The sequence below is a fragment of the Nicotiana attenuata genome, chromosome 6 (genome assembly GCF_001879085.1).
Source record: "Nicotiana attenuata strain UT chromosome 6, NIATTr2, whole genome shotgun sequence".
Taxonomy (NCBI): Eukaryota; Viridiplantae; Streptophyta; class Magnoliopsida; order Solanales; family Solanaceae; genus Nicotiana; species Nicotiana attenuata.
This window is the reverse complement of record NC_031994.1, coordinates 37,874,045-37,887,433: the sequence shown is the minus strand read 5'-3', so window position 1 is coordinate 37,887,433 and position 13,389 is coordinate 37,874,045. Positions and strand designations below refer to the sequence as shown.

Below are 13,389 nucleotides of genomic sequence, written 5' to 3'. Positions count from 1 at the left end.
CCCCCCCCACAAAATGAGCCTTTTTTTGTAGTGTGTCCCCACGTCCGAGTCGTACCCGCTACGTTAGTCGGCGTTCACTCACTGGGCGTACCCAATAGCGTAGAGATGCTGAGGGTCAAATTTGACCCTATACAATCTCGACTATAATTAATATTATCAATAATTCATTCTTATTCTATATTATACACTATATTTCTTTTATTGAAATACATAAAATACACGTGCAATACACGTACACTAAATCTAATATATATATATATATATATATATATATATATATATATATATATATATATATATATATATATATATATATGTGTGTGTGTGTGTGTGTGTGGAAGTTCCATTATATTAGTATCTTCTGACTTGGAAAAACAAAATCCAAACCAAAAGTCCCTGGATTTTTCTTTTATAGTAAGATATTAATGTAATAAGGTTATCATAAATATTTTATGGTAAGATGTTCAAACGAAATGGAAGTTCCGTTATATTAGTATCTTGTTATAATATGATTACTAAATAGTTTTATGGTAAGTCATTGAATTTGACTAGATTTTCATTGGTGGCCTCCTTCCAATTCCCAGCCTATTTAAACTCAGTAAACTTTTCATTTTGAAACATCTCTCCTCTCTTTCTCCCTCTCTGTCTCTTGTCCTTTCGTCTCCCTTTAGTCTCATGGATTTGGCTATGATGACAAAGGATTCCAACTGGTGGGTGTTTACACTACCAGCATTTCTTGGTTCGAAAACTCTTCTTGACGAATATGTTATCCTTTGCCTTGTTTTAGCCTTTCTGTCAATCACTCTAATCACCTGGGCTTGTTCTCCCGGGGGTGTAGCTTGGAAAAATGGTCGTAATCATAGTGGAAAAATCCCAATTCCTGGACCCCGTGGCTTTCCAATTATTGGTAGCCTTTTCACTCTAAGCCGTGGCTTGGCTCATCGCTCTTTAGCCTCTGCGGCTTGGACTCAAAAAGCTAAACAGCTTATGGCTTTTAGCCTAGGTTCCACCCCTGTAGTTGTGTCCTCCGATCCTCAAATAGCTAAAGAGATTCTAACTTCTCCTCATTTCGCTGACCGTCCCGTCAAACAATCCGCTAAGAGCCTTATGTTTAGCAGAGCCATTGGGTTCGCTCCTAATGGAACTTACTGGCGTCTCCTACGACGTATCGCTTCTTCGCATCTCTTTGCCCCGAAGCGAATTGCAGCGCATGAAACGGGCCGTCAACTTGACTGCTCTGTTATGGTACATGACATAGTAAATGAGCAGTTGGAAAACGGGACGGTTTCTTTGAGGAAACATTTGCGGTTGGCTGCTTTGAATAATATAATGGGAAGTGTTTTTGGAAAACGCTACAGTAAAAATGGCAAAGATCTAAAGGAGTTGCAAGATATGGTGAAGGAAGGATTTGAATTATTGGGTGCTTTTAATTGGTCTGATTATCTTCCATGGCTAAGGTTTTTCCATGACCCTTCGGGTATTGTCCAACGTTGTGAAGCTCTTGTGCCACGTGTACGAAAGCTTGTCAAAGCCATTATTGAGGAACACAGGTGCAGTGCTGAATCCAAAACAATGTCAGATAATGCAGATTTTGTGGATGTTCTTTTGTCTCTTGATGGAGCAGAAAAATTAGAGGAAGATGACATGGTTGCTGTTCTATGGGTACGTAAAACTAATATATTTACATAACCGTAATTATTCATATTAAATATAGGCGAGTAATTTGGTAACGTTAAATATGGCCTTGACTAGCAAGTTATATTTTGACGATTATTCTTAATTGTGAATTTTTGTAAGCGATTCCAATTATGCAGATTGTGTGAATTCATTTAATGTTATGCAGGAAATGATTTTTAGAGGAACTGACACTACAGCACTCTTAACAGAGTGGGTTATGGCGGAGCTTATATTACACCCTAAGGTGCAGAAGAAGTTGCAAAAAGAAGTTGATGATGTCACAATGGGTAAAGCCGTGACTGATGCTGACGCTGCTCGAATGCCGTATTTACAAGCGGTTGTCAAGGAGACGCTAAGAGTTCATCCACCAGGTCCACTTCTCTCCTGGGCAAGACTTTCTACAACCGACGTTCAATTAAGCAATGGCATGGTTGTTCCCTCTCATACGACAGCAATGGTTAACATGTGGGCTATTACACATGATTCACATGTGTGGGAAAATCCACTTGAGTTCAAACCTGAGCGTTTCATGGAGGCTGAAGGTGGTGCAAATATTGACGTGAGAGGTGGTGACCTCCGCTTGGCACCGTTTGGGGCAGGGAGGAGAGTATGCCCGGGGAAGAATTTAGGGTTGGTCACAGTGATGCTATGGGTGGCCAAGTTGGTGCAGAATTTCGAGTGGGTCCAGGATGGGGTCCATCCAGTTGACTTGGAAGAAGTTCTGAAATTGTCTTGTGAGATGAAGAATTCCCTTGCTGTTATGGCCACTCAGAGGAATGTTCCGCTTTAGGGTTCTGTGTGTGTCTTATTTTTATTTTTATTTTTTTATATTTTCCTACATCTCTGAACCTTATAGTTGAATTTGTATTAGTATATTTGGGGCAGGATATGATATTCCTGCATACAGTTACAAGCTATTCTTGTGTCAAATAGGAAAGCCAGTGGAACATGGACTCCAATTTTGAATCTATGTGGAGATTCCTGTGACTTTGTGCATTCTTGTTTCGGGAAATTAAAAAATGTTTTATTGCAAATCAGTGATTTGTAATAATATTTATTGTTTCTTCTGTAATACGGTATTCTTCTATCTCGTACCATATTTTCCAGAGTTAGGTACAATATAAAATAAATAATTAAATATATTAAAAATATTGTAGTAAGAAAACTATTCAAATTTCTTCCGAATTTAGGTATTCATCTTTTCTTTATTTTTTAATTTTTTTTTTGCCGATGGGGTGTTTGTGGGGGGGGGGGGGGGTGGAGGCCGCAGAGGAGGCGATAGATATTGCTTGAAGTTTTGTCTTACCTCAAGTAAACAAGTGCTTACTCTTCAACTTTGATTAAATGAACTGGTAATATAACTCTACGCACATTTTGTGTTAGTTTTACTGCAAGGTAGTGGCGTAGTCAGAATTTTGTTAAGAGGTGTCAAAATATATAAAAGTAAACATACCACGAAATTAAGAGGAGTCAATACATATTATATATATATATATATATATATATATATATATATATATAAATATTTTTTACCTACCCTACATAGTGATTTTTCTCGCAACATGACACCCCTTCCTATAAGGTGGCTCCGCCATTGCTGTAAGGGTGTAAAATTTATAGAATTAATCTAATGTTTTTTATACACCTATATTTACTCATATCAGAATAAACTTATATCAAATACTTACAATTATGAGCTATTTCACATAGGTGGTGAGATTTTAATCAATCCCAGGATTATAATCCCATAAAATAACCTTGTGTATCTCAACATTGAACCAAATGACTCCTAAATGATATATAGTGACAGCTTAATATTAGTTTTATATAAGTTACTATAACTAGTTATATATATTGTGTTTAGAGGTCGTTTGGCTAGATAAAATTAAATTAATCTCAAATTTATAATGCGATAACCCTAATTCCTGTAACCAAAGGGCCCCTTAAACTCTTGTCACGGTGCTGATGAGGGGCGAAGAGAAGAGGGAGTGGAGAGGGTAGTGGTTACGTGGAGTGACCCCAGAAGTGAAAAACCAGTCAAAAGAGCAAAGGGGAGAGGGGTACACGTGAAGACAGGTACGGTACAATATAATGTGCAGTCTTATTAATTTTGTCGATCGGTTAGTACCTTTGACCTATGCTATGGGAACACGTCGTACGCGTTACTGTCCTTTCAAAATCTTTTTTTTGTCACTGCATTACAGGAGTCAGTAGTAAATCACTGACTTTCTTGGCACACATTTCATCTCATGGTGGCTGTGGGGTAGAGAGGTAATCACTGTTTTTGACTACTGACCAAATGAGTTGGCCTGGCTAGCTACTTGCATCTTTTATCTTTACACATAAAGCTGCTGCTCTTTACCTCAACCCCAGCCCCCTCAAACTTCCCGACTACTTCATTACTCACCGCTGGGGGTGACAAAATGGTTTAAAAAAATAATTAACCATCCATATTATTTACTAAAAAATGAGTTGGATAATAAACTTTTTTAAAAATGGGTCAAATATGGATAAAAAATATATCCATTTAGAAAATATATAACCAATGGGTTTAACTTTTACATTTGTAAAGTCTCAACTTGGGGGCTCCTCAAGTTAGGGAGACTAAGAATTCTCCCAAAAGTGATCATATGCAAGAAGTTATGGATAATATGGTTATCCATATTATCCGGCGGTTAACCTGTTTTTTATCCGTTTTAAATATGGGTCGGGTAGGATAATATATCCATTTTTTCACTACACGTTTTCGACCCGAATCATATCCGATCCGTCCAACCCGTTTTCCACTCCTACTCACTGCTAAGACAAAAGATACTTCATCCTATTCATTTATGTGATGCATTTGATTGAGCACGAAATAAGAAGAAAAAAAATATAATCTAAAATAAATTATAAAAATATTTTTATATTAGTTATAAAGGATAAAAAAAGTTTAAAGTAAAATTTATTCAAAATAAAAAATTTATCCTTTTGTGATAGATTAAAACGGAAAATGGATTGCATAAATTGAGACATAAAAAGTAGTACGCTCTCAATCCCAATTATGTGTCATACTTTCCTTTTTAATTCGTTCTAAAAAGAATATTTTACTTTTTTGTCTAGAAACGCTTTAACTATAAATTTTCTACTTTACTCTTAAATTTAAACATAGGGATATTTATCAATATGCGTGCTGAAGCCTGAAAGTTGCTATAATAAGAGTCAATCTCTTTCTAAGAGTCCGTTTGGATTGCCTTTTTTTTAAGTGTTTTTAAGCCAAAGTAACTTTAAGCCATTTTGTAGTGTTTGGACAAAAAAAATACTTTTATGCATTTGTTTTAAGCTAAAATGACAAAAACAAGCCAAAAACTAAAATTCCTAACTTATGGCTTAAAAGTCACTTAAAATAAGACCATCCAAACAAGCTCTAAGACAAATATACGAGTTGTCATTTTCAAACTGTATGCTGAAAGCTAGCTCTAGATTATATAACACAATTGGAGTTTCAACCTTTGATTGTGTATTAATTTGTCAATATAACCTTTGGCTAGAACAATGAGAACATGTACCCTAGAATAGGATAGAAACCAATTCTACATTATGACCACATCGTGAAGAAACATTTTTGGTTGACGAGATCAGGGGTGGATGTAGGGTTGTTGATGTTTTAGCTTCAATACCACACAAGAGGGGGTGATTTGTGTGGTGTTCAATTTTTCGCGTGCACTGATTATAGAAGAATCTGGTTCTTCTAAGTGTTCCTTAACCTACTGTTGCTGAAATAGTAAATGCGAAAAGTAAAGAACACAAGTATTTTTACATGGAAAACACCTGGCTCAAAACCCACGAGCTACTACTCAATAGGATCCCCAACGCTTCACTAAATCACTAAGCCAAAAAAGCATTTACAAAATATTTTGTAAACCTAAGGATTAACTCTAATCCCATTATAGAAACCAGCCTCTAACTGCTGCAACAACTTCACGTTAACTCTAACTTGAATACTCAATGTACCTATTACAATTTGCTTCTAGATAAAGCTGAAAGGTACAATATGAAAATACCTACTACAATTGAACTAAAATAAAAGACAGACACTTGGAACTGGTTCTTCTATCTGGTTCATGTAGCTTCAAGTTCGCACACTTGAATCACACAAGAATTGCTTGAAAAATGCTTTACTATTTTGCTCTCAACTCACGTTTAACTTCAGTTTTTGTGTGTGTCTGTAAAATGAGAACGTCCTGCAATATATAAAGTTAGTAGATTAAGAAATAACTAGAGTTCTAATGCTACTCTTCCTTGGTGGAAGAGTTCTAGTTGTTCTCAGCTTCTAACTCCTCCCTTATCTTGGATAGTGTTCTCCTTGAGTAAGGAGTCCTTCTCCTTATCAATTATGCAATCTTTTCGATCAGGAGATATCAGATATAACCATTTAAGCTTATCTCCCTCACGTGCATCCCTTGTGCTTGAATCTGCCTGTGTCTGTGTATATTGTGATGGATCTGGTTCATGCTTGAGTTCCTTTGTCATTCTTCAAAATAAACTTCACTTGGGCTAACAAATTCCCCCTTTTTGATAATGACAAAATCAGTGCTTTTCATAAGCGTAGACCCTGCAACGTAGCTCAACATTAACACAAGATTAGAACATTTTTCCTTTTTAAAGCCACTAATCATCAAGGACCAGGTTCATAGGTTATAAACATCACAGTCCAAAGTAAAAGCACAACCTATCTTCCCCCTTTTGGCATCATCGAAAAGTTGCATAATTTATGTGAGATAACCAGATTTTAATAGAAATTACTCATGGCCACAGGGGCTACTTCAAATGCAATCATGGAGCCAAATATCATCAATCAATCTAAGGATATTAGCCATCTAAGAAATATCAACAAACAGTTGGAGCAAAAGGCAGTGAAATTCATTGATTGATAAGATCTTACCACAAAGCATAAAAAGAAATAAGAACATTGGATCATGCGCAAAAGAAACAAAAAAAATCCTGAACTGGGTCACTGGTTGATCTACACTAGGCTAGGAGGCTTATGGCTGGGAAGGACCAGGTTCTTGGTTTTTGGCTAGGAGCAGTTTCAGCATATCTTAAAGAATGCCATCATTCTTCTCCTTTTCTTTTGCCAGCTCAGCTCTAAGAACATCTCTCTTAGTCTCCACCTCTGCCAACCTCTTCTTTAGCCTATCAATCTTAGCATCCTTAGCCCCCACTTTCTTGCACCAAAGCTCGCACTTTGTTGTTCACTGGTACCTTCTTGGATGAACCGGGTTCTTTGGGAGTGGTTTAGACTTCATAGTCACAAGTAGTATAAGTGTTTGCCCCAAAATGATCCTTGCTTGTACCAACCTCCCATTTCTTGATGGGTACCTTGACGTGTGCAAGTACACGAGTGAGAATAAAGCCATAGGGTATGACATGAGTCTTGGTTCCATTTAGAACCCTATCCAGAAGTTGGATTATAAATCCAGGCCAATTGATTTGCCTCCCATAGTCCAAATATTCCATAAGGACCAGGTCCATGAATGTGGTCATATGCCTTCTTTCTTGCCTTGGCAGCACACATTTGTTTACAAATTCGAACAACACTTTGTGGGGTGGCTTCATCTCACTCTTGTAGACAGCCTTGGGCTCAAGTTGCTCTTCATTGTCACTAAATTTTCTGGTAATGACAAGGGCATCAGGGAGATTTTCTAGGCTTGTCCATTTGAGCTTCGTATAGTCACTGTACCCTTCAGCAGGTACACCCAAGATCTCTCCCAACTCCTTTGCTTCAAAAGTGACTTTCACTCCTTTCACCACACTGGTGACCCTTCCATCGTTTATCTCACAATTGGCCATAAACTCTACAATTTCATTTCTGGCTAGCCTGCCATCCATCTGAAGGACCCTGTCCTTCCAGCCTTGCAAGTTTAACTTTTCCAAAAGCAGCACCATTCCTTCCTTCTCCAAGTCCCTAAGGAGTCTGCCTTTCAAGATAGTCCTCTTTCCAAATTTGATCACTGTCTTTCTCAGCATCAGAATCATCTTCTTCTTCCTTTCCACTCCATTCTTTTTCTTCCATAATTTTTACTTTTCTTGATTTCACAACAAACCTGGTTTTTTAACCAAAGAAGATGGTTCAGCAGACTTTGACTCTGAAATAGACTTCTTAGTAAAAGTCATGGCTTTCTTGTCTTTAGGAGTCAGAACCTCCACTTCTTCTATCCCACCTTCATCTCGAAGGACCAGGTCCATCTCATCAATGTCAACAGCCTCAACAAGCTCGCCCATCTTCTTCTTTCTCTTAGCAGCCGCTTTTCTTATACTTTCTTCTAAGGCTTTCTCCAGTTCTGTCTCATTCTGCTTCTTTTGGCTTCTTGTGGCTCTTCCTCTTGTGGGAGGAATTTCAACAGTGACAGAAGGGGCAACTTTCCTTTTCTTGTTTGCCCTAGCAGTGCCAGAAATTTTAGCCTTTGATCTTCCTTTCTTCTTTGGATTATAACTCTCAGTCACTCTTTTCAATAGGTCTGCGAGGGTTTCCTGTTTAGATGGAACAGGTTCATCTGCATTTTTCCCAAGTTAAACCAGCCCTTCAGCAGCTTCGCCAGACCTACTTCCCCCTGTTTTCCTCACACTCTCCTCTATTCCAGCAGATTCCTCTCCCCAAACGGTCATTGCACCTGTTTCTTTGGTTAAACTAACAGGAGTGGGTGAAGAATCAACCACTCTTTTTCCCTTTCCCCTCACAGCACTCCGAGCACCCTTACTCTCTTTTTCTTTTCCTTTTTCATATTTACCATCAACCTTTCCAGACTTAGTAGTTTCAACACCTGCTATAGATCCTACCATCACAAACCTATTCTCCAAATTCGTAGCAACTTGAGAGATAGTTTTAGGTGTAACTTTAGGGCAAGATGTTACCTGTTCAGTCTCAGAAGAAACGGTTTCTTCCCCCTCGGTAGCATATTTGAACAATTAATCAGATTTCTATGGTTCTTCTTCCCTACATGGTTTCAAGTTTTCATTTATTTTCTTGATCTGCTCTCCACCAGCGACAACTTTGCGAGCCATCTTTTTTACCCTACTTTTCTTAGAGGTTGGAGTGGTTGAAGGGGTGATAGAAGGTGTGAAAGTGGTTTCCTTGGGTGCTGATGAGGGATTCTTAGAAGTGTTGGCCATTTCTGTGCTTGGGTGTAAAAAAATAGTTTCAATGTGTTAGGAAGATGAGAGAAGTTGGAGAAAATTTTGACGGCTTGAAGATTTAGAAGCGAAGAAACAAGTAAAGCCTAATCAATTTAAAGAGGAGTGTTTAATTGAGTAACGACAATCTTTCAAAAGTCTAATCAAACTGTATTTCATTTTTGAAAAGATGTTGGAGAGGCCCTAGAATCTAGGCACTTAATGCGATTTGGACTCCTCCTTTGAACGAAACTGGTCCTTTTTTTTAACGAATAAGTACAAACTGATTTAGGATAAAATGGGACTCTTCTTTTAATCATGATCCAAATATAATTATTTCACATCATGCAGAATGGAGAATACGTACCAAAAAATCGATGAACCAGGTTCTTCACTGAAAAATCTTTCGTGTAATTCTGAATTTTCCAAGAAAATAGAGATAATATTATTAGATATTAATGAGTCATTTTAGCACATGTCACATGACTATACTAATGAAAGTATGATACTGAGCAAAATCTAATCTAATTATGTACAAAAATTCACAATTTTTCTAACCAATTTTTGAGATAGAACAGGTTCTTTTAGGTGATCTTAATCATCCCTAATTCTAATCTGTTCCTTTCAAAGTGATATCTACTTATAGCTTTTGTGAAGATGTCAGCTATTCGTTTGTCAGTAGCACAAATTCCACAATGATCAACCCTTCTCATAGTTGTCCCTCAAAAAGTGATGTCTAACATCTATGTGTTTAGTTCTCTTATGATGAACCGGGTTCTTGGTCATACTAATTTCACTAGCGTTATAACAAAATATGGGGAACAACCTACATCAATTCCAAAATCCATTAATTGCTGTTTGATCCACAACAATTGAGCACAACATGAGGCAGCAACAACATACTCAGCTTCAACAGTAGATAGGCCACAAAATTTTGCTTTTTGGTGGCCCAAGACACAAGACATGAGCCAAAAAAAGTGTGCCATACTTGAGGTGCTCTTTCTATCCACAAGAAAACCTGCATAATCAGCATCAACATATCCCACTAGGTTGAAATTACTACCTTTTGGATACCATAGACAAAGGTCAGTGGTGCCTTTTAGGTATCTTAAGATCCTCTTGACAGCAGTCAACTGCGACTCCTTTGGATTTGCCTGAAATCTAGCACAAAGGCCTACACTGAAGACAATGTCAGGTGTGTTAGCAGTGAGATATAACAAAGAGCCAATCATTCCCCTATACAACTTCTGATCAATAGATGAACCAGCTTCATCTGTATCCAATTTTGTGGCTGTTGCAATAGGAGTGTCAAATTCTTTGGAATCTTCCATTTTAAACCTTTTAAGCAACTCTTTTACATACTTCTGCTGATGGATCATAGTTCCATTTAAATTTTGTTTAATTTGTAAGCCTAAAAAGAAATTAAGCTTAACCATCATACTCATTTTAAATTCACTCCCCATTAGTTCAGTAAATTCTTTACTTATCTTATCAGTGGTTGCTCCAAAGATTATATCATTAACATATATCTGAACTACCAAGAGATATTTACCTTTTTCCTTTAAGAATAAAGCATTATCAATTTTACCTCTCTTGTAGCCATGCTCAAGCGGGAACTTTGATAATCTTTCATACCATGCTCTCGGAGCCTGCTTGAGTCCACAACATGCCTTGTCAAGCTTGTACACATGATCAGGAAAGCCCGGAGGTTGCGTAACAAACACTTCTTCCTTTAGATAGCAATTGAGGAAGACACTCTTTACATCCATCTGCTGGATAGTGAATTCCATGTAAATAGCAAAGGCTATGAGAAGTCTAATTTCTTCTGATCTTGCAACAGGAGCAAATGTATCACACCCCACATTTTAGGGGTCATGTCATCCATGGTATTACGCGCTACAGTGCGGCAGGACGAGTGTCAGTCGCGTAGGCGACGTGTGCTGACGATGCATTGTGAAGTAGAATTAGGTAAAAGGGCTATACATGAGGCAACAACTATCTAGATATGTTGTGTTGCATGTCCCAAGAGTTCCAAGAGAGTTTAGCGAGGACTTTGGATGAGACCAAGGGTCTAGCCTGCGGGCAACAGCCACGTACGTGCCTGAGTGTCATGACCGTACGTTTCTGAGCTATGATGGGAATCTACGTATCTAGGTAGTAATACTTGTTCCTAGTATGCTCTTATATATGCTGACTAAGTTTGGCGTCATTTGGAGTTTGTTTGCATATGGGCTTGACTTTGCCAAGGGCAGTGGCATTGTCGTAATTTGCTGAAGTGTCCGAAGGATATAACTATTTCCACGAGTATGGGAATGGGGTGAAACTTCATGGAAGTGTGAAGGAAGTCAATAGAAAGCTTAAGGAACAAACCGCGCCTTATTCGGGGTTTGGATGAGTGAGAAAGGTTCATTATGATTTTCTGGCCAAAACATGTCTACTAGGGGATCATGGGCCTTTTTTTATTTTAAGCATATATAAAGGGGCACAAGTGTTGAAGCTCAACCAGCCTCCCCTGTGCGTGCTGCCACCAAGCCGCACCAAGTGAGCTACCTTGAGGGGGAACCTCAAGGGCCTGCCTGGGCTTCTCAAAGGAGTGTCATAGGTATCCATATGAGCTTGGGAACTCTATGGACGGCGCGACACCTCAGGGCTAGCGTTGGGCACAAAACGGGCACTAGAGGCTTGACGTGTGGGACGATTATGCCCGGTAGGCTATCGAAATGGTGGATAAAGACCTCCGTGCTGATTGGATACTTGAAGCACTTATCTTAGGGGCCTCATGTGTCGATTTGTGAGCTTGGCTTGGGTTCAGCTAGGCAAGCAAGGGTTCGTTGGCCTAGATGTGTAGTTGTGGGGCGACACTGCACTATGCGAGATGGAAGTATGTCGCGAAGGCTATGTTTGGCTATGCCATAAGACAACTATGGGCATGCTATGAAAGACGCACATGACAAAGGCCAAGGACTAAAGGTTGCCCTACTCGGGCGAAACACAAGCTGGGTGCGGATGCACGAGGCAAGTGTCAAGCTTGAGGATTGGACTGTGCACTCGAGAGCAATGCTCAGTGCTAGGAAAGGGATGGACATGTCCTTAGCCAACCCCGAGTGTGCGCATGATGAGCTCCAGCAGATGAGAAGTGCTACAGCTAGTCAAGGCTATGAGCCTAGACATCAGACGGGCGGCATAGTTGGAGCAAGCCTCCTAGGCAAGCTTCACCACAGGTACAGGATCGTGCTAGAAAACCTAGGAAAGAGGAAAGGCTGGCTTGTAGTGCGGGATGACTATAGGCGCCACATGGGAAATTTGGTGCCGTTTGCATCCGGAAAAAGGATGGCCCGTGACACGTGGAATCAGAGCTGTTATAAGCCATCTTTGCCCCGATACATGGTCTCTAAGCAAAAGTTTGGATGGTGAGTGCATTCTGGATGTCAGTGCGGAGATCATATTGAAGCAGAGATTGATGTTCATATGCCACTAGAGATCGAGAACACAATACTACTGGTTAGAAAAGGGATTGGTTGCGTGAGTTATGGATAGAATTGCTTTGTCAGCCATGAGCGACGACATTTAAAATTAGACCACTTCACAATTATTGTTTTCGCCATCGTCTGTGTTTTGGAAGGTGATTTTGGGGCATCCTAGTTTGATTGAGATATAGTCAGCGATGTCTTCCGTGTAACGGGTGCTGTTTTCAGAGGGATACTGTGTATGCACATTTGGTTTGCAAAGAGAACCCTTGTCCGATGCTATTAGGATAGTCCCACAAGAAGGGACAGATGGTATATGTCTGAAACTCTGTTAGCAGTTGGTTAGCAGCTTTGCTAAGCAACACATGTATGCAGACTAAGGGGTCGTTTAGTATAAGGTATAAGAAGGTATAAGGGTAGTATAAAAATTTAATACCACCTTAATACACTGTTTGGTTAGTAAACCAGGTATAAGTTATCCCGGTGTTAATTTTAACACTGGGATAACTTATATCTTACAAAAGGTGGGGTAATTAGTACCGGTATAACTTATACCTTCTTCTTAGAAATTATGCAATTGTCATTCTTAATACAACATATCAAATAATGAATAAATAACAATCCCAGCATAACTAATCCCAGCATAACTTATCCCAATATAACTTATACCGGTATAAATCATATTCCAACCAAACGACCCCTAAGAGTGTTCCTTGCATGGTTTGAATACCGTTTGGACCAAAAGGGTTCAGTAACATTGGAAGCTCGTCAGGTTGAGGCATTTTGTTCATGTTAAGCAGCAAGTTGGAGCTGTTGGCCGTTTTAAAGAAGGAAATGGATAACCCCAGTTTCTTTCATAATTTTGGGCTTCAGTTAAAAGTGATGATCTGCTGATGAGCCGGGTGGTCAGGAAAATGCCATGTTTGCCAGGTCGTGCAGCCATATTTCAAATAGTGTGAGCCGCGGACTATAAACATTGGGCATAATTGTGTAGAGATATTGCCGAGGATGCGAGCAACACATTAGTTGAGTGTCTTTCCTGCGGGATAGACTTGTGGACTAACTAAGGGCATTAACAAGGGACCTTCCAGAG

The 13,389-nt window shown here is 39.1% G+C and overlaps 1 protein-coding gene across 1 annotated transcript; it reads left to right on the top strand.

Moving 5' to 3' along the window:
- Positions 538 to 2,738, top strand: LOC109228235 (cytochrome P450 78A7-like). The gene is made up of 2 exons (XM_019393392.1): positions 538 to 1,662; positions 1,844 to 2,738. Exons 1-2 carry the CDS (start codon positions 676 to 678, stop codon positions 2,465 to 2,467), a joined length of 1,611 nt encoding a protein of 536 aa, XP_019248937.1. The 5' UTR covers positions 538 to 675; the 3' UTR covers positions 2,468 to 2,738.

Coding starts and splice junctions, on each gene's coding strand:
- LOC109228235 (XM_019393392.1), top strand. CDS start 676: ATGGATTTGGCTATGATGACAAAGGATTCCAACTGGTGGGTGTTTACA. Junction 1,663..1,843: donor ACATGGTTGCTGTTCTATGG/GTACGTAAAACT, acceptor AATGTTATGCAG/GAAATGATTTTTAGAGGAAC.